This window comes from Anas acuta, chromosome Z (assembly GCF_963932015.1).
Source record: "Anas acuta chromosome Z, bAnaAcu1.1, whole genome shotgun sequence".
Classification (NCBI taxonomy): domain Eukaryota; kingdom Metazoa; phylum Chordata; class Aves; order Anseriformes; family Anatidae; genus Anas; species Anas acuta.
In genome coordinates this window covers 7,204,930-7,229,094 of record NC_089017.1, presented here as the reverse complement: position 1 = coordinate 7,229,094, position 24,165 = coordinate 7,204,930, and the positions used below count along the sequence as shown (strand labels likewise).

Genomic DNA, 24,165 nt, shown 5'->3' with positions numbered 1-24,165 from the left:
CCCCCAGCGAAGCTACAGGCTGGAAGAGGAGTGGTTGGAGAGCTGCCTGGCGGAGCAGGACCTGGGAATATTGGTTGTTAGTTGGCCGAATATGAGCCAGCAGTGTGCTCAGGTGGCCAAGAAGGCCAACAGCAGCCTGGCTTGGATAAGAAGCAGTGTGGCCAGCAGGGCTAGGGAAGTGATTGTCCCCCTGTACTCGGCTCTGGTGAGGCCACACCTCGAGTACTGTGTTCAGTTTTGGGCCCTTCGCTACAAGAAGGACATCGAGGCACTCGAGTGAGTCCAAAGAAGGACGACAAAGCTCGTGAGGGGTCTGGAGAACAAATCTTAGAAGGAGTGGCTGAGGGAGCTGGGATTGTTCAGCCTGCAGAAAAGGAGGCTCAGGGGTGACATTATCGCTCTCTACAGGTACATTAAAGGAGACTGTAGTGAGGTGGGGGTTGTTCTATTTTCCCATGTGTCTCGTGACAGGATGAGGGAGAATGGGCTAACGTTGCACCAGGGGAGGTTTAGGTTGGGTATTAGGAAGAACTTCTTTACAGAAAGGGTTGTTAGGCATTGGAATAGGCTACCCAGGGAAGTGGTTGAGTCACCATCCCTGGAGGTCTTTAAAAGATAAGTGATATGGTCTTTAAAAGCTTAGTGATATGGTTTAGTGGAGGACTGGTTAGTGTTAGGTCAGAGGTTGGACTCGATGATCTTGGAGATCTCTTCCAACCCAGATGATTCTGTGATTCTGCCTGAAAGGAAGGTGTGGGGAGCTGGGGGTCAGCCTCTTCTTGCAGATAACTAGTGATAGGATTAGATGGAATGGCCTCAAGTAGCACCAGGGGAGGTTTAGGTTGGAAATTAGGAGACATTTCTGCTCAGAAAGAGCAGTCAGGCATTGGAACAGGTTGCTGAGGGAGGTGGTGGTGTCACCGTCCCTGGGGGTGTTCAGTGAAAGGTTGGATGTGGTGCTTAGGGATGTGGTTTAGTGGGTGACATTGGTGGTAGGGGGGTGGTTGGAACAGATGGTCTTGAGGTCATTTCCAAACTTAATGAGTCTATTATTCGATTCTACGACAGCATCGAAATGGTGCCACGTGTGAGCATCTGTAGCAACCTGCGGAACAAAGTGGCTGGGCTGGTAGTGAGGCAGAGGCTGTATTCAGTGATCTATGGCGAGGAGTACACCGTGCCCAGCTAACGATATAACTGATGAGGTGATTGCAAACCTTTTCTACAAAGAACCTGTGGGGTGATGTTTGGAACTAGCCCCAGCACAGTAACACACCCTGAAAACACAGCAACAAGGGGGGAAGCAGCCTCAAGGCTGCCTAATGGCCACCCAGTGCCAGGGGCCGCAGACCCCGGCTGGGCCCTGAGGAGCCTTTGACCTCATGCAAGTCGACGCCTCGCCTCTTCGGCGAGCAACACCTCGACCACCAGCACGTCCCGAGCACCTCGGCGGTGCGAGGGGGGTCCCGCTGAGGGGCCGGGGAGGCGAGGCAGAGGAAGGGAGGGCGGAGGGGAGCGGCAGCCCCCGCCTCGCTGCCCGCCCGGTTCGCTCCTCTCCCTTGGGGCGCCTTAACCCCGGCGGCGGCTTCCCGCAGCGTCTCCCTTCCCTTCCTTCCCTCCCACCCCACCCCGGCCCTCCTTCCTCCGCCGGCAGAAATCAGACACCGGGCCGGCCCCGCGCAGCCCTTTCGGGGGAGCGGCGCCGGAGTGCGGGCGGTGCCGGGAGGCCGCCGCTGCCCCGGCCATGCCGCGGCCCGGCTGAGGCGTCCCCGGAGCTCGCCGCCCGCACCATGCCATGTGTCCCGCCGAGCCGGGCGGCGAGCGGCTCCTTCTGGCTCCTCGTCCTCCACGTCCCGGCGCTCTGCGGGGCGGGCGGGTCTCCCTTCCCCGACGGGAGGCAAGGTCAGCGGTACGCGGGCGGCGGCAGGGCAAGAGCGAGCAAGGGAGGGAGCGAGCGAGGGAGGGAGGGAGGGAAGGAGGGCGGCCGGGGAGGGCTCCCCGCCGGGCAGCCCGGCTCCGGGTTTGCTTGCAGCGGAGCGAGTCGCTGTTTCCCGGTGTTATTCACTCATGGGAGACCGAAATCCCCCGGTGTGTTAGCCCCCGCCGAGGCTTTGCTGCTGCTACGCTCTGGCGGAGCGTGAGCTGCACGTCCAGTGCTTCTGTGCCTTCCTGCGGCTTTTTGGAAGTCATTAACTCGCGCTCCGTAAAGGCACCGCCAAATCCTTTTCTTTTTTTTTTTTTTTTTCCTTCCTAGCATCTCTCTAAACACCCGTATCATTTCTCGCTGCTGAACTGAACAGCACAAACTACAAAGGATTGGTATTCCCGGGATGTAAAATAAACTTTGAGTTATTCATGCTCGTTGAGGACAGCAAGTTAAGGCTCCCATGCTGGAGGAGCCTCCTGCCAGCCACTCCCTGCATCTTGGGCTGCTTCTTCAGGTGGCTTAACTTTACTGCACCCTTTCACAGCAGCTGGACGTCCAGCTAGGGTAGTGTAGCATAAATTTTATGCTGTTGCCTGTTTAAGGAGCATGAAGAGAAGCAGTTCCCAAGAGAGGAAAATCATGAGTAGCTGGAAGACTCTGCCAAGTGGTTGAAGGCTTGAAAATGTAGGAGGAATTTTTGCTTTCGGAAAACCTTCCCGGTCTAATCGACAGCTGTGGTGCAGTCAGTGGGAGAGCCTGAGCACAGAGGAGGAAGTCTTCTGTGCCCCTCAGAGAGAGTGGAAGGGAAAAGTGGTTAAATAAGCTGCTTGGAAAGTGAGCAACAATTATCCTGAAATTAGTTTACACAGAATACATTTAGAGTGAATGGATACAATCATTGCATTTCTGTGACACTTAAGAGGGACAGGACAAGGATAGCAGTGTTAGTGCATCTAGCTGTTTAGTTGCCAGGCATTTAGAAATGGATGTAGAATTAATTTCATTTTCTAGGCATAGTATTTTCTGAGCTTTGTCTAGAGAGACAGTTCAACTTTTTTTTTTTTTTTTTTTTTTTTTTCCAGAGGAAGACTGAATGCAATGTTAAATGTGAAACATGCAATGGTCATGACTAAAGCTAGTGTCTAGCACAGCTGTTAAGTGTCAGTCTTCACTCAGCATCCACAGGGAGTGTGGCTGGTCAGAGAGTTAAACATTGCTAAATGTCCAAGGCCTCTTTGAGTGGCTGATTCCCAGGATGGGTCTTTTCAGCTCAGGGGTGTTTTGTGGGTACAGAGCCTTTCTTTGGCTTGGGAAGACATCTGACAGCAGTGAGCAACACTAGTGCTTGTCCTCAGGATCATTTGGAAAGAAGCCAGATGGTCTGAAGGGCAGATGCAGATGAACTGCAAGGATGAAGTTGAAACAATGGCAAGTGATGATGTGTCACATTTTAAAGGAATTTTGTCAGAAAAACATGCTTTCCATCTAGAAGGAGATGTGCACTTCCTGTCACGTGTGACAGATTGTGAATGTTTTTCTCTTTATCCTAGTTGATCCACTCTGTATACAGCAGTTCTTAATATAGGCAGCACTGTGCCATGTGTTGTGCGTTTGAATCCCCACAGGAGTGGAACAGACAGCAGTGGATTTAAATATTATCAGATGTTTGTCAAGTCACAGCATTGGCAGGGTCTGCAGGGAGGGTTTCTCAAAGGAGCTGAGCAATTCTTAGATTTCTTAAGCAAGCCCCAAGGGCCCGGGGCTTAGTCGCCAACCTTGCTAGTTCATCTGTCCAGAAGGGCCCATGCAAGCACTGTGGTTCCGAGGCAAAGCACAGATTGAACGTGTCTTGCTTCATGAGAAGTTACAGCCCTGCTTAGGGCACCAACGCAAGCCAGTGTGCTCAGATTCCAGTTGTGGAAGGCAAAGTGGTGTCCACGTTGGTGCTCTGAAGCCTCCCAGGGGAGTCTTCCCTTTCCTGAAATACAAATCCCAAGCAGGGCCACTTGACAGATACGGCTTTTGTGGAGAATGAGGAGAACACCCTGCCATGCCAGCCCCAAGGATCATCACTGGCACCAAGATACATTTCCTCCATTCCGTGTTTGCTGGCACAAAGTTTTATGGTGGCCTGTAGCGTTTTAATGTGTACTAATTGCTACTGTAGGATGACTGAGGAAGTCAATATTGAAGAATATAACCATTATTCTTGTGCAGTTTGGACTGCATGTGTTAAGTTATTCTCTGTTGCCACTTCCTTTTTGTTGAATGTTCTTCTTTCCTAGGAAAGCAGAGAGGTATTATCAAAATTGTACCTCCTGTCTTGGTTTCAAACACTCATCTCCAGCTAGAAAGGTTAAGTAGTATGTTAGGCTTAACATGGAGCTCAGTTAATTCTTTTAATATTGATGGGATTGCCTTTGCTAATATTGATAATGATAACTTGCAGAAATATCTTTAGCCTCATCTTGTTAAACTTCATTGTGTTGTAATCTTATTCCCTCTGGTCTTTTGCAGACTTTTTAATAATTCATTTCTGCGGTTATATTACAGTATAATATTATTTCAGCATAATTCCACTCTCCAGTGACTAACATTTAGAAATGAGTACTGAAAGGGTTGGTGGAAAAAGTTAGACTTCTCTGCTTTGATCTTGCTGTCACCAGATGCTTAGGCATTGTTTTCAGTTTTACCAAAGATGTCTAAACTGCCTTAACCTCTACGCACTAATTACTGTAGTGCTGAAGTAAAAAATTTCCTCAAATAATCTGAAGTCCAAAACCACAAGCCTTTGGTCTTGCATGGAGCTTAACACTTAAGCCATAATAAATTAAGCTCAAGACAGCAAGCAAAGTTGTATTGCCCAGTGGAAAGTAAGATTTCCTTCAGGGTTTTAATTAGATTGTTCCATAAACTGGGCTGAAAAATGGAGAAATGAGGTCGTGGTCTATCAGCATTCTTTGTAACCTGGCCTTTGCTAGCATAGTATGTGACATGGAGGGAAATACCCAGAAGTTCTGTAATGCAACTTCTTCAGGTAAGATGTGTTAGGGGGATTTCTTCTCTATCAAGGAGAGCTTTTACCCTAAACTTTGAGGAAGGGAGGGCCTCAGTGTAGGTTCTGCTGCTAAATTGTCAGGCAGCATGCGCTTGCTGTGCTGTCAACAGCCTGTGTGAACTTTAGACAGGAGTGTGTGGATGGAGTTTTCAACCTCTCAGTCCCCGCTGTGCGGATGTGGACAAGGGCAGGAGGCATCTCTCAGTGTTTGTGGTAGGTGTGAGTCTTCCTCTTGGCAAGACCTGCAGCTGTGGAGATCTAAGAGCCAACTGCTGTAGGTTATCCTGTGAAGGCACAGAGTCATTGTAGGCTGCTGGGAAGACTTGCATACAAAGACATCTATTGTATCGGAGAGTGTTGAGCTCGCTTCTGAAATAAAAGATGCTGTTGAGACAAGGCCAAATTGCTAATGTAGTTTAGTTTATGTGCTGGGAAGTGTGGTGTGTATTTGTTTGTTTGTTTTTCAGCTGGGACTCTTTCACTGCATGTGTCTGAAGTGCCCGTGGCCTGAGGACACACAAGCCGTAGTGTCCTATACTGCAGCTGATGGGAGCTATGTTCCTTCCCAAAGGCGATGAATCCAGACTGATAGTGTGTCTGGGCATGATTTATCCCGTGTGGCTTTGAAGGTGCAGTCAGTGGAGAGATAAGTGTGTCTAGAAGGATTGCCTTATCAGTCCTAGGGAGGAGTAAATTGCTCTGAAAGCTTATGGAGCAGGTTAATTGCTTTGTTAAGCAGCTTAATTAATGAATGAGATGTAATCACTTCATGTATAAGCAGCTGAGGCTTTGGGAACAAAGAACAGCCCTAGGAAAGGAGGAATTGAAATGACATGTATCTTCACACTTTCTTTTTAATGAAATATGTTCAGCCTATGATTTCTTGGGCTGAAATCAAGTATGCCAGCTGAAGATATGGCCTTTAGGGTATGAGTTCTTAGGGGCTGTGTTTTACATGGGTTTGTTATTTGCTTGGGGCTTTTGAGTTTTACACTAGGGTTTTAAGAAGAAATCACTGACAGGTGTTCTGCGACAAGAGACAAGAATGCCAGAAATGCTTTAATTCCCTGGTAGATCCCGATTTCTTCCTCTTCTAGATTCTGACAAGGTGTCCAATCTTATCCTGGTTGGAAGTCCTTATGCAATATGGTACATTTACTTTATTCTCCTTCAAAACCACTCTTTAAAATTCCCTCTGCTGCAGCATCTAAAGCTGATGCTACTGATGTGCCATTGCTGCAGTGAACCAAGCTGCTTTTCCTATATGTATTTGTAAGGCTCTGCCTCCTCCTTCAGGTGGTCATCTGTCTGAATGTGTGGGGATCTTCTTGGTCACAGCCTAGTGTGCTTAGGTTGAAAGACAGTGTTGCTAGCTGTTGTGGGATTGGGAATCGGGAGAGTCAATACTTCATTTGCATGGTGACAAAATAATTAAAAAGGAGGATGTTTGAATTCTAAAATGTGTTATGATGGGAGAGTAGAAAGCCCAAGTAAGGACTGTATTGCACATTGGTCTGTGTACTGCCTGCCATTGTGCCAGTAGGATTGTGTGGTGAATTGCTGTCACTCTCGAGTTTTCCTTTAAATCACACAACCTGTAAACAGGCTAGCACTTACCCTAGTTTTGCTTTTTTTTCTCTGTTCCTTTCAGAGCAATTTATCAAGACATTGCAAGAATACCATGTGGTTGATCCAGCACGAGTAGATGCAAGCGGGCATTTTGTTTCTTTTAATTTACACCACCACATCTCAAACACGAAGAAGAAGAGAGATCTCAGCAAAAAAGAAAATGCGGTGTATTATAAAATTAACCACAAGGAGAAGGATCTGTTTTTCAATTTGACTGCCCATATGGGATTTCTTTCCCACAACTACATAGTAGAGAAGCGACGTGGCAACCATACTAGTGCAAAGATTGCAACTCACTCAGGAGTTCATTGCCACTTCATTGGCACAGTATTGCAGCCAGGTTCTGGGAGTGGGACAGCAGCAATCAGCACATGCAGCGGCCTGGTAAGTGACATTTAGAGGGGTTCTTGGCTAATTTAGGTGTTATTAGAACTGAGCTTGAGCACTTGTATATGAGTGCATGTGCTAACAAATGGAATGTGCCAATCTGATACTTTACTGACACAGTTTTCTAAAAGAAATGACTTATTATTAGGGGTGTAATTTGGAATTTTGGAAGAGAAAATCAGTAGGCAAAAAGTTGGAGGCTCTTTTGGAGGCTCTTTGGGGTTTACGTTTGACTAGTTCTGTTTTTTTTTTTTTTTTTTTTTTTTTTTTTTCGGGCTCTTTATATTATGGCTTGAAGCCATTCAAATAATCAATATAATCATTGTTTTGATCCTCTTAGTAGTTGGAGTGCTTTTGCTGTGTGTCTGGATATGAGTTTCTGCTTTAGTTTCTTCTACAGGGAATGTAGCTCAGGTGCACTGAAACTGTTTTGCAAACCACTCCAGCAGGTGGTAGGTGGGGACAGCTGGAAGACATGTTTCAGAACTGCTCTGCAACTTCAGAAATAAATGCTAGGGTAGGTGCAGCCTTATCCAGAGCTTTAAATTCAAGCCTGAATCACATGTAGGCATCCTTCATTCAAAGGAGTACTTTCAAGGCTGGAGCTTGAACTCTTATATTTGTCACTAGCCTGTGGTTCAGACTGAGACAAGCAGGTGGAAGCCTTATTTTTGCTGTGCTTTGTTCTTTATCACTACTGTAGCTCAGGTTTCTAGTTCTAGAGGATAAGGCTAGACCTATCTTGTCGGGGGGAAAGGAGGAGGCAAAAGTGCATGGACATGAAGAAAGTAATGGTTTAGGGGGCTTTGTAAAATGGCACACAATCTGTGACAGACAAAATGCAAAGGCCTTCTGGAGTATGCAGGCAGAGGTGATGAAGTATGTGCAGCCAGCATCTGCTTAATGCCTTAATATTTGTCTGACAAATACTAGTAGTTTAAAGTGCATAGAGCAGCACATTGACCTTTCTTGGCCAACAAATCTCAGTCTGCAACAGTCTAGGTAGTGAGGGTTCACGCTTGAGCCTGAACTCAACACCAAGGTATCTGTAAAGTACATCCGTTCCCTTCCAACCTATCAATATCCAAGCAAGTTCCTTGCTATTGAGAAGCATGAAGCTTTCAGAAGCTTTGGGAACTTTGGGTTTCATAAACAGCCTCACAGTGCATGTAAATTAACACGAAGACAGGTCTGATGGAGATGAATTGGGAAACTCTGGAGTATCACACAAGTGCTGGCAACACTTCTGGCATACTGCCTGAAGAAGTAGACCATTACTTGAGAGCAGGAGCTTCAGTTCCACAGGAATGAATATCAAGGGGTTTTCTTGGAAATTCTTCCGCTGGGCACCAGTTTGTGAAAACTTCCCTGAAAGACCGTATGTTCAGGGGGGGTCTGTAAGGAAAAGGTGGTATAATGATACAGGTAGTTTCTTTGGTCATTTTGTTGTGTGCTTTGCCAAAACAGCTTGGTTAGTTTTCATTAGAATGAGAACTTAAAAATGAGACGGTAGAGCTTCATTATGCCTTTTGATGTGCTTAGCCCACAACAAAAATTAAAAAAAATAATTATCAAATTACATAATAAATCAACTTGGTAGTACGTTTCAAAGTGATCCTTTGATATGAGTTACAAACTTTTTGAGGTTTACTTTTATTTGGGGGTTTTTGAACCAAAGTTTGCTGGAAGAAAAGCCTGGGGATTATTTCTTTTTGACAAAACACCTGTAGCAGACAAATACGGTCTCATTTTTTTTCAAAGATGAAACCTTGAAAATACAGAATCATTAATTCAGGTTGAAAGGGGCCTTGAGGGAAAAATATGATGACTTTGGAATGATGTATGAAGTCTAAAAGTCGCTGTTCTGAAGAGGTTGTAGTAGGAGTTGGGTCTGAATCTTAATAACTACAACTGCCATGAGCTTGGAAAGGTGGCTTAACTTGCCTTTCCCCTGAAAGCTCTTCAAAAGAGCCAGTGTCAATAAAAACCTCTGTTAATTAATAGTTTTGCCAATGTTGAGAAATACAATCTGATTTTCAGGATGAAAACCTGAGGTTTCCAAGCCTGTTTGTAGTTGTCTGCTGCTTCCCGAGCTAATTGGGTAAATTATTTCCATCCTGGAGATCCCCATTTTTTTAGCTCTTTAGCACCATCCATGTTTGTGCTTCTATTTTTTCTTCTTTCTGGGATGTATTGTGTTTCTCCATTGAAAATAATTTTCCTGTTTTGTCTTAAAGATCGTTCTTGCACAGCACTGAAAGTATAGAAAACATAGAAATGGATTTCTATTTCCCTTTAGTTTTTAGCATCATAGAATATCACAAGTGGGAAGGGACCCACTTGGCTCATCAAGTCCAACTCCTGGGTCCCAAAAATGAGACCATATTTCTGAGAGTGTTGTCTAAACGTTTCTTGAACTATGGCAGCTCGGTGCCATGCCCACTGCCCTGAGCAGCCTGTCCCAGTGCCCGACCACCCTCTGGGTGCAGAACCTTTCCGTAACCCCCAGCCTGACCCTCCCCTGTCCCAGCTCCATGCCGTTCCCTCGGGTCCTGTCGCTGTCCCCAGAGAGCAGAGCTCAGCGCCTGCCCCTCCGCTCCCCTCATGAGGGAGCTGCAGGCCGCCATGAGGCCTCCCCTCAGCCTGCTCTGCTCGGGGATGAACAAACCTAGGGACCTCAGCCTCTCCTCATACATCTTGCCCTCTTGACGCTTCACCATCTTTGTAGGCCTCCTTTGGACACTCTCTAACGGTTTTATCTCTAATACTGTGGCATCCAAGGCTGCACACAGTAATGGAGACCGCACCAGTGCAGAGCAGAGCAGGACAATCCCTTCCCTCGAGCAAGTAGCAGCGCTGTGCCTGAGGCACCCCAGGGTGTGGTTGGTTCTCCTGGCTGCCAGGGCACACTGCTGGTACAAGTTCAGCTTGCTGTTGACCAGAACCCCAAGATCCCTTTCTGAGGGGCTGCTCTCCAGCCTCTCATTCCTCAATCTGTATGTATAGCCAGGGTCGCCCCATCACAGGTGCGGAATTTGGCACTTGCTATTTATTTTGGGTTAGATAGAGGAGGAGACCCTGAAGGGAAGGTCACTGCTGGAATGCCAGAAGTGGATCAAAACTGTGGCACTTGGGAGAACAGACGTGAAATCTCTTGGGTACAGGAGAGTTTCCAAGAGGAAGTGAGGGGAGGAAATGTTTTAATTCTTGTGTCTCTGTGGAAATAATATTTGGACTTGTCTTGGCAGGCTGTGTAGGGCACACTTCTAATAATGCTCCATGTTTCCACAGTGCCTTTCAAGCAAAAGATTATCATGAGCTTTTTCCAAACAGTAATGCCTTGATTCTCAATCGTGTGTTAGTCCTGAGCTCCCTTGCGTAGCTGTTAAGGCATGTGTGAGCCTGTCCTCTTAGAGGGACTGGCGGGGACAAATTTCAGAAGTTGAATGAAATGAATATTCTAGGTTTATGCACTGAGTAGAAGATTAGTAGCTCTTCCAGGAGAGCCAGGAAGATAACTTTTTTTCTGATAATCTATATCCTCTTCATTAGAATAAGGCCCTCTTTTATTCGTCAGGAACACAGACGTTGTTTATAGCACTTTCAGATGGCAGAGCATCATTAAGGCTTTGTTTTCTTTACACTTGTTTATAGTGTAGAGCTATCAACAAACAGTTGCTGTTGGACTTCTGGTAGTGTTTTTATTTTCAAAGACTATTTAAACATTAGCATGGAAATGGAAGAGCAGTGGAAGAACATTAGTATGGAAACTAAGAATGATCTGTACACTTGTATCTGGTAAGCTCGTGGCCATGCTGGGTGACGTCTTCATACAGGTCATGCTTCAGTTCTCTCCAGCTGCTCAGAAGCTTGCCCCTGTCCTGATGGACATCAGTGTTTACCAGAAGTGCTGCTGTTGTTTGCTGCCCAGGCAACAGCAATGCAGTACACAGTCATGAAGTACTGTTTGCTTATTTATTTCTCCTCCCACCTCCCCTCTGCCTCCCCCAAATCAAGCTGCTGCAGAACAGTGCTGTTTCTTGGCAGTGACAGGCAGGCAGGCCAGACCTGTTGGCTGCTCCATATGCTATCAGTCTGTAGAAAACTGGGTCAAGTCTGCTGCCTGTGCCCGGGATTTTTTAAGATTTCCCCTGCCTCAGTTCTTCCTTCTGTGTCCCCGCAGTCAGAACAGCCATCTGTGAACACTTGCTTGCTGACTGTATGACAGCTTTTCTTTCTATGGCAGCTGGTGGAAGATGCTCCAAGTGGGACCTTTCCACGCAGATCAGTGCCTGCCCTGGCACTTGTGGCAAGCTTCTCTTTGAAAAGAACGACGATGTTGAATTCTACTCAAGTGTAACCATTCTCCTTTTTGCAGGATAGTACTTTTAAGTACTATCCATTATATGAGACGTAAGAATGAAGCCTAGTACATATGGAGTGCCACCTGTCTTCTTAATCTGGTCCATTCAAGAATAACTTCTGTTGAAGACTTGCTTCAATTTTGGGAAACCCAGCATGATCACTGTTCTCCTGCTATATCCCAAGAAACTTTTCTGCTTAGTGTGAGATAGCTTTTCCATGCTGAACCGTGCATTATCTCATGATCTGTCTCCAGCTGAAAAGTTTTGTGCAGGTACCATAACAGTACTTCATTAGTTATGTGTTCTGTGCAAGTAGTTTAATACTACTGTTCTAGACTTTCTTGGGGACATGGAAAGCATGCATCGTGTTGTCAGACTGTGCAAAGCTAGGGCTTTCCTTAGACAAGGTTGGGGGATAAAGGAATCTGTACTTCAAAATGGTTTTATGATATTTTGTTCTGAAGTAAACACATCACTAAGAGGTAATAGGGATTCTTGTCTGCTTCTACATCTTCCAGCTTGTGAGGTTGGTTTGTTAGCTCTGAAAAACTTCTTTAACTTGTTATTAAAGATAGCCACTAGAGCCCTGCAAAACTCCTGCCTAGCTTACTCCTCCAGCCCAGAAAAATGGTCGTGTTTTTGTATTGCCCTATGGCATACCCGTGACCAGTAAAATTATTTCTCTTCAAATGCAAGTAGATTTTCATTATCACAAGTGTGTAAATACTTGAGAATACAGAAGTATGCTTAAAAAGGCTACATTTCTCTTTTCTTTAAATTGCCCTTATGACCATCTGAAATTAGATTCAACACTGTTCCATGATGGGGAACTCTACAGCTCCAGAATGTGTCAGGACAAGCATGCAGATTTAGTGGCTCTTACTTTAAGAGGTGCAGATGACAGTGAAGTGGAGTGTATTCCTGCTGTGCTACCTCAATAGGTGAACTCCATTCTTGGAACAAGTGTCTCCTTATTAATGTCAGTGATATCTCCACAGCATCCTCTTCCAATTTGTCTAGCCAGTGATAATCTGCTGGAGCCGAAGTGTAGGAGTGACCCATCTGAAGAATGACAGGCATGAAAGCAAGCTGCCTACCTTTTCCCTGGGGATGGGGATTTCTCCATGTTTGGATATAATGGAACTTCCAAAGTCTAAATGTTGTGACTTGGCTCCTTTTGTCACTTGTAAAGAAGGAATGGCCTGCTCAGTAACTCTGTTGTGTACTTGCTGTACATTTCTTTTCTTAGGCAGTAGTACGGAAAATGCTGTAAGTAGAAAAATAATACACTGAAAGTAAATCCAGTGTTCTCTAGGCATCTGTTCAATGTCATGCTTTGTTTGCCATTTTTCTCCATATAATAATAAATATTTGGATATTCTTTTTGCTTGACCTGTGTGTGTGGTTTTATTTTCTCCAAAGACCAAGAAAAGGTAGGGTCTGTGGGGTGGTGCTTTTTTGTGTGTTGTTAAACCGATTAATCATTCAAACTTTGAATAGCATTTGCTGCAGTACTTTACTTTATCCATCCCTTTTCTTTGTGTTTGAAATCCAACTTTATCCATCTGCCAGCTCCCTTCCCCCAGTCTATTGTCAGCAAAAATACTCTAATTGACAGGTCAAATGAATCTCATCAGTGATCTCAGTACTTGAGAATCCGGCTGTGTCAGTGGCTCCTGGGCTTGGCCTTGTCACCTTTGACCAGTGTGAAGTTGCTAGCCCAGGAGCTGGGCTTGGCTGCAGTTTTTATAACGTTACACATCAGTGGAATTGTCATTAATTAGGTATGTTAAGGTAGGGATTAGTTGGTAGTAACTACCCTGAATGATGTACTCAGGATTAGACTGCCTTGCTGCTTCAAAATAACTATTTTTTGACAGTACAGAGGGCAGACATTTCTTAGAAGGTATTAAGGAATCTTATTTTCTTGTATAATTCTGTGGTTACTTGCTAATTGCTTTGGAATATTGTTATAAGGCAGAGCTACCCAGTCATATTTCCAGTTGCCATCAGTCTTTTTAATAAATTGTCTCTGTGTGCATTTTTTTGTTCTTCTTGCCCCTCAAAAATATCCACTGGTGATTTCACCTGTGTTGTGTTTTTTTATACATAAAAAAGCTTCAAAGCTTTTCATTCACTCAGAGAAAGCTGTGGGAGCGTGACTTCAGTCTAAGGGTTCAGAACCCAGAATTGAAAAATATACATAAAAATATACTAAAAAAAATGTATTTCAGCATGATTGATAGGGTTTGTAAGGCAGTCTGTTCTTTGTTTCTTCTAGTACCTTTGAATGTTGTTGGCCAAACTCTGCCCAATCTGAAAGAGAAATGGACATATCAAAGATATTAAGTTATTACTGATTTTGCAGAGAAAGGTGGGATCTCCTAATCAGAGACATGATGAACGTACACAGGTACAACTATGACATGGTACAGGGTAGGATGCAGTGCTACTGCTGGCATTGAGGATTGCAGAAGGAAGAGATTCCAGAGAGACTGGAGAAAAAAGCTGTAAATGAGGAAATGGAGCATGTGGGAAGCAAATCCGGGGAGAAAACAGGTTTTGATTAGTTCTGCTCTTCATACAACTTTTTTTTTTTTTTCTCCCTCTCTTTAATTCATTTTTATGATGCTGAAAGGAAGGGTCCAGCTTGGGGATTAACAGAATTGTTTTCTCTGGTTGCCATATTAACAGTGTGCTGTACCTGCTGCCCATCACAGCACATCCTTTGTATGTAATTATTAACGATGAGCGTAAGAGGGGAAGAGCTCATGCTTTCCTACATACCCCGTGATGCATATAATGTGACAGTAATAGGGACAAATCTCGCCAGTTGTATGCCTTTTTCATCTATCTGTTTAAAAAAAGAAAAAAAAATAATAATAATAAAAAAAAAGCACCAAGAAAAGCCTGCCTTGCTCCTGTTCTGGGCAGACAAACAATGGCCATAAGTTAAGTGGTAGACAGCAGTGGGTGTTGTAAACACCAGACTGAAATACCCTGTGCCTACTGCTTTCAGTTAGAGGATAGATGGGCTGCTGGTGCTTTTACAGCAGCTCTGTGATCCTGGCTTCCAGCCACAGCTGCCAGCCAGCAGTTTGGAGATCAGGTTCTGCCTATTCAGTGTTCCACAGAGGAGCAGCTGTAGGCTGTGAGCAGGGTCAGCATCAGGGGGCTATTATATATACACGTGTATTAGACACATACACAAATATATATGTACCTGTAGCATTGCAGAAGGGTTGAACTGTAGCTAAAGCTTACGGGCTAAGATACATACCTGTGTATTACGAAGACTTCAGGGCTGTCATATATGTTGGGTGTTATCAAGCCATGCTCAAATATGTTGGGTTTCTCTAGAAGCTGAGGCTTATCAAAGAACTTCCCCAAACCACTTGTAAATTGAGATAAAATTCAAGTAGCTACTGATTTAGGCTGGGATACTTATGTGCTTTATGCACACGCTGGCTCCAAGTTGTGCTCTGGAGAAGGACTGATTTGAAATTGCAAGCTTTAAAAATAACTAATTAACTAGTAGTAATAATGAACTGGTCTTGTTGGCTAAGAAGTGGCAATGTTTAGACACATCCATTGTGTATTCCAGGTAGCTCTGACAAGTCCCTAGTAAAACTGCTTAGGCTTTTTGATGCCTGGAAATCAAAAAAAAATAGATCTAAATCCGTTGTATTTATAACTCGTGTTAAGGTTTATGCAAATGTGTTTTTTTTTTTCCCAAAATATAAATATGTATGTATATATTTAAAACACTGCTCAATTAGAACTCGAATATCTGTTTATTTTGATGCAATGTTAACTAGATTGGTTTCCTTGTCTAGAACCATCGTGGAGCAAATCTGATTGAGACCATAAGATTGGAAGCTGTGGGTAAGGTGAAGGTCTGTTTTACTCAGTATCCTGTGTCCAACAATGTTGGCAAATAAATATCTAGGGAAGAGTAAGAATAGGGTATTAGGACATCTCCCTCATGTTTTCGCTGCCATCAAACTTTTTGATATGAAATTTATTGGATTGTTTTTATTGAATCTATTAACAACTTCATCTTTTACATACTTTCTTGGGCTCCCCAGAGTCAGCTGGTGCTAGAGATGTGGATCTTTACTATGAAGTTTAACACTTGAAAGAAGCTACATCTAAATCCATTTCGTTTTTAACTAGCTTTCTGTTAGCTTCTTTTTGATTCTTCCTGAAGTTGCTGTCTTGGAGGAGACAATGAATGTTCAGTCATTGATCATGGTGTTTGAGATGCTTTTATTCAGTTGCATAGTATAGTCTCTGTTACCTTTTTGTTTCCTAGTGTTTCAGAACACCTGATAGTGCCTTTTTTTTTTTTTTTTTTTTCCCTTTGACAGTCATTAAGCTGTTATAAACAAGTTTCTTTTCTTTTGCCATGAAGCAGACAGGTCAGAGCCCATCACTTAATGCACAAAGATTGAGGCTGTTTCTCTGCTGCTTTTTCTCCTTTGGTATGCCATTATGTATTGCTTTTCATTAATCTGCAGTGAATTCTTACCTTTGTGCTCAGCCTTCTCAGTGAATTGTCTTAAATGAGCATTACCTCCCACACAGCCATATCTGTAACTACTTATTGTAATTGTAGGAATATTTGGAGAATTCATTGTGAGTTCTTGCTTGTCTTTGTATAGAGTGTCTATCTCAGCTCAACTTGTCTCAAGTTTTCTTACAAATTTCTTTCCAGTGTAACAGTCTTATCCTGTGTAACAGTCTCTGATTTTTAATCCAAAATGTAAACATGAGGAAAGTTGCTATGAAGAAAAAAAACTGCCTTTGGTTCCTTTGCAACATTGTTACACAGCCATAGCTCTGGAGCTTAATGCAACTTAATGGTACAAGCAGCTATTTTTCTTCATTTTTGTTAATTGTGGTTTATGCCTTCATTTTGTATTCCATTGTATTTTTCTCTGTGCTTGAGTTTATTAGATAGATGAATCAAGATCTAGTCAGGTACACTGTCTTTTTGATTAGATCAGATCAAGGAAACAGTGGATTACATATTAGGGGACAAAGCTTGTTTGCTTTTGGCAAAAACAATTGCTAAGTAATTTATTTCCCTTTTGCAGCAACTCCTTTGTTAGGAATTAACATGCTTCTGTGTTAGCAAAAGGAATATGAATATATGCGTTACTATAAGGACCCACCAAAGGGATTCATGGAGCTGAAATAACATTGTAGGTAGTATTTAACCCTTACTGAACTCCATTACACTACAGTTCATGGGTGCCACTTCAGAAAAGTCTCTGCCAAAAATTTGACTATGAATAATTACTTCTAGTAATTTCAGATCAACTGCATTTAATTTGTAGAGTTCTGTCACTGAGCAAAACATGTTTGTTTTTTTCCCTCCTTTTCCCTACATGCCCACATCATATCATTTCAACTGGAACTTTAGTTGGATTTAAAACTAAATTTTTATTTATGGGTTTGCCTCTTGGTATGTGGTTTTGAATACCTTCCTGAATGAAAGTTAACAAACAGGTTATGTTTTGGATTTATAAAAAGTATTGGAAAAATATTTTCCCAGCTTGTTCATTACATTATTTTAGTTGATCTCAATCTGCTTTTTTGGGGGGGATGAGCTGGGGAGGGTAGTAGGGGTAGGAACTGGTAGAAAAAATTCTCAGCCTTAAAGGACTCGGCATTTCAAAATACGACAACATATACCAAACAATTGTTCCCGTTTCCAAAACTTTGTTACTTAGTCTGTGATGGGATGCTTGTTAATTTTGGATGGATGTGGGAGCAGTCAAATCAGTGGAATATTCTATTGAACTGTATTTTCATCAATATGTAAGGGCAGAAATGATATTGTAGGGAACTTGTGCAAATATCTCTCTTTGCACGTTTTGAGTATTGCATAGTTGATTGTGACTTGTACAGTGGTGGCAATCAATTAATTGCAAATCATTTTTGCATTCTTCAATGGATCAAATTTCTATTTGTAAAGATAGGCAGAAGAATGTCCTGATCTGTGAATTTTATAACCAGAACAAATCTTATATGGAAAACAAACAGACCTGGCATATAGTTCTCTAGATTTATGTTATTTAGGTTTTTCAAATGAAAGAAAATTGAGGGAAGAAAAAAGTGTCTGCAGTTTCCTTCAGATCTGTTACTTGCTGGTAATGATGTGTTTGCCAGAATGTAAGCCAGAAGTCGTCAATCTTAGGTTGTGGTTGCCCCCAGACACTCTAGTAACCTGTGTTGAGAGGCAACATTTTCATCCTGCTGCCAGTATGCCCAGTACTTGGAGGGGCTGTGTTTTCAGATATTAATAACAGTTGCATCTGGGGAAGTTGCAGACTTGAACACATTAAAATTCATTTTGCTGCTGTTGACTCTGCAGTAATCTCAGCACTGTGACTTCTATGACCCCTCACAATTCTGCATACGTGCAGGTAGTTAAATGAAGAAGGAGCTTCAGTAAGAGTACTCGGTGCATATAAACTGCAACTCTCCTTCACTGCTCCTTTGTGTATCATTTCATGGCATGAAATCCTTTCTGCTCAGGGCTCTAAGATTTGGAGCAATACATAAGACATATTGGGCTGTAAGATTTGGAATAATAATAGTAAGTTGGGGGCTGGAAAAGGCAGGTGAGGAATTCATATGAAGACCAGAGAGTTGATCAAGCACCTGCAGACATCACACACCTGGTTCTTGAAGTGCAATCATGTATGAGAAGGCTGCATTTTTTTCATAAAGTGGATTTCTTTATATGCCTTTTCTGTAGCACAGTTGCCATAAAAAGAAGCACTTCCAACAGTGCAGCATGCTGGCAGGTTGCTCACAAAGTATCTGGGCTCTGTTATAATGTGAAGCAGTATATAGAATGAAACCAATGGACCCCAATGCCCCCCTCTGCCTTACAGAGGGCATGGGGAGATAAAAAAAGTATTCGGAGATCTGCGGGGTGTGTAGGTTTCCAGCGTGCTATGCCTTCAGGAAAGAGAAAATTTAATGTCTTGGAAGAAAAGACTTCCAAACTTGACTCAAGAATAATCAGAGTGAATCCTGCCTACTGATGCCTGGAGTAGATAACTTACGTGCGGTGCCTGTTTACCTTCACAATTGAAGTTGCAGTGGCTTCACTTCTTAGTCAGTGGCTGTGTACTTGAGTGTCTTATGCAGAGCAGGGAAACATGAATGAAATAAAACTGCTCTTTGTAGCATCACTGATGTGTGTTTTCTTTTTCCCCCTCTCCTGCTGTGCAGAATGGCATAGTATACCAGCTGCCTGAGTACAATTACCCATGTGATTGCTGTATTTTCTCTGCACTTTTGCCAATTCAGCTATTATTATGATAGCTGTCAATGACTGCTTCTTTCATCTATGGCCCTATTTTGACAAGGAAGATTATTTATGTCCTTAAGTGTTAGTACAAACAGGTACTAAATATGTAATAATCACCCTTCCCAGTCTTTCTGCTGTGTTAAGCTGGATAAAACACCTAGATAGGGGAAACTGTACTTGTTTTACTGATGCATTGTATTTCATGATAAATAATTTTTTAAAAGTGTTACATTTCTCAGTCTGTAACCTTATTATTTTTTTTTTACTGTGGACTGTCAAGGTTCATTCTTCTAGGGCAAAAAACATTTTAATCCGGTCATGGTGCTGTGCTGAAAATAAGGTACAGAATCTAAGACTGGGATTCTTAAGACATGTTAGAATTGCATGCAATAATTTGTAGCTATGAACTTGTGCTGGAGCTTGCAGCTCTGATTTCTACTCCTCTGTATGTAGTGCCAGTCTGCTATGGGTCTGTTTAACTTACAAAAGAGAAACTGCTTAAAAATTATGAAGACTTGAAAGAAAACAGCTAGAAGGGTAAGATACTTAAGTGATACAGAGTTTGATTAATATTATTATTTTGGAAGCTCAAGACAAGTGAGAGTTATGTTTTTTTTTGTTGTTGTTTTGTTTTTTTGTGGGTTTTAAAGCACAAAAAAAGCTGGTGGGAATAAACAGCAGAGTAAGAAGAAAAAGTAAGCAAAAGGAAAACCAAAAGTTTGTTCTTGCAAATGCAGTGATTATATTCAGGTGGGGGACAGGGAGAACGAAAATTAACATACAAGCTGGCCAGATGACTGAAAAAAAGGGTTCTAAACAAAAAAAAAATGTTTTGAAGAAAAGCTTTTTAAGGGTGCACCAAGTGGGAGCTTTTTCAAACATTTCAGAATCAGGAAGCCTTTCTGAGATTTCTTTTTAGTGTGTGTGACTGAGAATCAAATAAATGGTTGGAGGAGATAAGGCGGTAGCAGAGAAGTGACATTATTTAATGAAAAATAATATATCACTAGGATAAGATGGTATTTAACCAGTGGTTCAAAGGAATTAATATAAAATTGCTGAATTACTGAGACATAATCTGTCATTTAAATTGACCTTAGAAGGTGGGTAAACATGGAATAATTTGGATGGCAATATAGTAAATGAATCAAATAAGCTACTGATGGAGAAAAGCTCCAGCAAAATTCAATTCCAACGTGATAAGAGCGCGGCCTTTGACTCACAAAGCCCTTATGAACGGAAGATTGCCAGACTATCTTGAGGTCAGGAATATGTCATTTCATCCTTGTACTGTTCATATAACCTTTCTCTAAGAACCTCCTTGACCGAAGGGATCTTTGTAATCCAGTCTGGCCATTCTTGCCTTTGTGTGGCACACAGTATGTAATTGTTTTCACCAACCCAGAGTATTGTTGCAGCATATCTTGTTAATGTAGGTGCCCTCCTCTTGAAAGTTGCTTTGTGCCTGGTATAGAAGGCAGCACTTGGCTGCCATTGCTGCCGTGAGATTTGAGGATTTCTTTTGTAAACAAGGTCTTTCTGGCTCTGCCTTCCATGTGAAATCTGGATGCCCTTTGTTGCTCTCTGTCCTCAAAGGGCCTCATTAGATCTTAATCTGCATTTAGCAGTCTTGGCCATGTCTATGATGACAGCAAAGCATTTGAACTGCATTGTCTACACATCGTCTTTTTCCTAACAACTCGCAACCACAGGGAGAAACTGTGTTTCTTTTCCTAACAGACTTTTATGTTGTGTCAGTTTAGAGTTGCTCAGTACTTGCTGACAGCTTTTGATATGTCTTCGTATAATCTAGTTAAATTACAGTTTGTTAGCAGATTCTTGTCAAAAAGTGACAGATATTTTAACCTTTTTTGCATCAAAATGCGCAGAGGAAGCTACTGCTATTTCTTCAAAGTAGGATCCCAATCCCAACATCCAGAAAGAGGGGATGAATTAAAGTAGTACAGGTTTCTCCTTACACAGAGAAATGTATGTTTCTTCTTTTATGGCTCGCTAAGCCATGGGGACAACATGCCTCTTGTTTATCCAATTAAGTGTTCCCTATGAATTGAGAAAATGGATTTCACTTAGCTTTGGAGAAGAGTTCAAAAGTCTGAGAGTATTAGCAATTCAGGAGAAAGATGCAAAGGGGAGTTATAAATCTTAAATGTCCATTACAGCTCCCAGGGGAGGCAATCCAAATCTGAGGAGGGAATGAAACTGGAGAGCGTAAATTAGCTATGACTAACTGCAAAGCCCCTGCTTGCAATAATTATTTCTGTCTTCCAGGAAAAGGGGTAAGAGAGTCAATACTCTCGCAGAGACTAGGCATGTAATGCCAGTTTATCAGCTACGCTTCTTTACCCAGGTGAGGTTTTAGGCCATCAAATTTGTGATGTAGCAGTGCTCTGAACTGCTTTGCTGGTCATTAGAAAGGAATACGATCTCTAACCCAGTAGTAGTGTTATCTTTTGGGCTGTTTTCTTGTAATGAGGACGTATCTTCTTCAGACAAGATGGCAGAGCAGGTATTGGCATAGTCCCTTCGTATTATGCCTGTGAATGTTGCTGCATGTGGGCTTGCTCCAGTTAAATTGATTATTATAACACTTCTCAGGAGATTGTTCTGTAAAGAGCTTGAATGGCAATTAAACATTTTAAAATGTAAGCAAAACAACTTGTCTATTTCCAGTTTATTGGTGGAGAAAAAAGTTAGCCAAATTGAGTTGTGTTTTTCATCCTTGGACAAGTGTTTTCCCATTGTTAAGATTTTGTGTTCCTTGATCTATGAAGTCCCAACTAACATTTTCATGGCAAGTTATTCTTTATCCAGACACTACAGTATGAAGACCCAAGATGCAGAACAGAGGGGCAATGACATACAAAACCTGTAAATGGGTAAGTCTTGGATGAGTTAAAAGTTCAAATCAGAAAAACAGGAAGTGTAATAGTTCAATCTCAAAGAGGATGAATTTCTGTGAAGTGCAGCAATTTATGGACTGTCCGTGTTGACATTTCTGACTCTCAGCCCTCATGCAGGCTGTTCTTGTGACTGAGCAAGTCACACTTGGGTTCCTTATCTGTCTAAGTTAGAAGATCGAACTGATCTGACTTTAAAAACAAAATCAAAGCGAACAAATAACAAAAACAAAAACCACCAAAAAAGTGTGGTTACGGCCTTTATTTTATTTCTTTTTAACCTGATTAAATACCTGAACAGACCTTGTCATTTAACCTGACCGTGGCAATATAATGAGCCATGTATCTGTGTTGGATTTGTGTATGTATTGAATTTGGAAATTCAGTAGTATTTCTCACTGTCATTTTTCCACTGTAGAATTAAATCGTGGCCCTAACTTACATACTGGCATGGTACTTGTACAGTTTGTGAAGCACAGCTGTGCCAGGAAGCAATTGCTGCTGACTGAGAGAAATAATGTTAGGCATTTGGGAGCTGCCTGTCAGCCTTTCTGCCCAACTAGTTGTGTCCAGCTAGCAAGGCTAATGATACGTATGTGGCAAGATGTCTCTACAAACCAATGTTTTGCATTTACCATCCAATATTTGGCACAGATCTATAGAATAGAATAGTTTAGTTGAAAGGGACCTACAAGGATCATCAAGTCCAACTGCCTGACCACTTCAGGGCTAGCCAAAAGTTAAAGCATGTTATTGAGGACGTTGTCCAAATGCCTCTTGAGTCCTGACAGGCATGGTGCATCAGCCACCTTGCTAGGAAGCCTCTTCTAGTGGTTCGCCACCCTCACAGTAAAGGAATTGCTCTTAATCTCCAGTGTGAACCTCCCCTGGTGCAGCTTTGTGCCATTCCCACACAGCCTGTCATCAGTTCCCAGGGAGCAGAGACCGGTACCCACCTCTCCTGTTCCCCTGCTCAGGAAGATTCAGACAGCAATGAGGCTGCCGCTGAGCCTCCTTTTCTCCAAAGTAGACAACCTAAGTGACCTCAGTCTCCCGTCACAGGACATGCCTTCTGGCCCTTTTATCAGCTTTCTTGTCCTCCTCTGAACACTTTCAAGGACCTTAACATCCTCTTTATATTGTGGAGCCCAGAACTGCACCTGATATTCAAGGTGAGGCCGCACCAATGCTAAGTATAGTGGGAGAATCACCTCCTTTGGCTGGCTGGCCGTGCTGTGTTTAATGCACCCCAAAATGCTCTTTGCCCTCTTGGCTGCACAGGTACACTGCTGGCTCACATTGAGCCTGCTGTGGACCAGCACCTCCAGATTGTGTCTGGCATTGCTCTGTGTCCAGTGCAGCACCCAGCATTTTCCTTGGCTGAACTTCATGCCATTGATGATCACCCAGTGCTCCGAGGTATCTAGATCCCTCTACAAGGCCTCTCATCCTTGCAAGCAGCCAGCAGCACCCCCCCCGTTTAGCTTTGTTGACAAAGTTGCTGAGGGTTCATTCCATTCCTGCATTGATTGCTGATAAAATTGTGGAACAGGACTGGCCCTAGAACTGAGCCCTGTGGAGCAGCGCCAGTGTCCAGCCACCAGCCAGATGTAGCCCCATTCCCTGCAACCCTTTGAGCTCTACTGTTGAGCCAGTTCATCACCCAGCACAGCACGAGCCTGTTCACCTCTCAGTTGGACAGTCTGTCCAGAAGAATGCTGTAATAACAGTTTAATGGCAGCTCTGTATTTCAGTGCGCTATCTTACTTGGGGTTACCAGCTGTAAGTGCAGGTCATTGTTACCTGGCTTTCTACAATTTGATGTCAAGCTTTGAGCCATGCCCAGTTCTGCTTCAGCACTGCAGTGCTTCCTATGCATTGATTAGAAATGGAGCTGTGCCTGGCTGACTCAGGAGAGCAGTGAGCTAAGTGTAATATCCATCTCACTGCAGGATAGTTGACCATTTTGTCTAGCTTGGCAGCAGTAAAGAGGAATCAGTGCAAACCCCATGAACAAGGGGGCAGTCATCGGTGATTGCAGAGGTTTTCAGAGCGTGGCAGTGTGTGTAACAGACTGCAGCATAAACCAGATGTCAGAAACCTGCTGTTGTGCTAGAAACTTGTTCGCAGGGGTAGTGGCAGTGTGGTGGGACAGATGTGCCACATGTCTCAGGCAAGACTGTAACTTCGGTTCCGGAGTACTGGAAGAAGCCCATAAAACAGTAAATACCAAAGCAAAGATTTTTTCAATGGAATTATGTGGCTTCATATGTCTGGAGAATATCAGGTGGGGGGAAATTACTGGGTGAAATAAGACTGTTAACATAGTCCCTTCAGTCTCTCCTTTGAGGCTGCTTATATTTAAATTATTTGCTAATACTTACAGGACAAAAATAAGAAATGTGTGATAAGCTGTGCACCAAGACCCAAAGCTGGAAGGTATCATTACCACAGGAATGGGCTGCTAAAATAGGTAATGTTAGAATTGAATTTGCAGGGCAAAAAAATGAAGTGTCGTAGCCTGGGGTGTTAATTCATAAACCTGGCAAGTA

The 24,165-nt window shown here is 42.9% G+C and overlaps 1 protein-coding gene across 3 annotated transcripts in view; it reads left to right on the top strand.

The window, feature by feature from the left end:
* Window positions 1-1,367: 1,367 nt before the first annotated feature.
* Window positions 1,368-24,165, top strand: part of ADAMTS12 (ADAM metallopeptidase with thrombospondin type 1 motif 12) — a 172,173-nt gene continuing 149,375 nt past the window's right edge. For 2 of the 3 annotated variants that reach the window (XM_068666284.1, XM_068666285.1), the window contains exons 1-2: window positions 1,368-1,902; window positions 6,637-6,998. In XM_068666284.1, the coding sequence (XP_068522385.1) occupies window positions 1,383-1,902; window positions 6,637-6,998 (882 nt within the window). In that variant the 5' untranslated portion in view covers window positions 1,368-1,382. Of the gene's footprint in view, window positions 1,903-6,636; window positions 6,999-24,165 lie in introns of those variants that run through there. The other variant, XM_068666286.1, reaches the window with a different exon arrangement.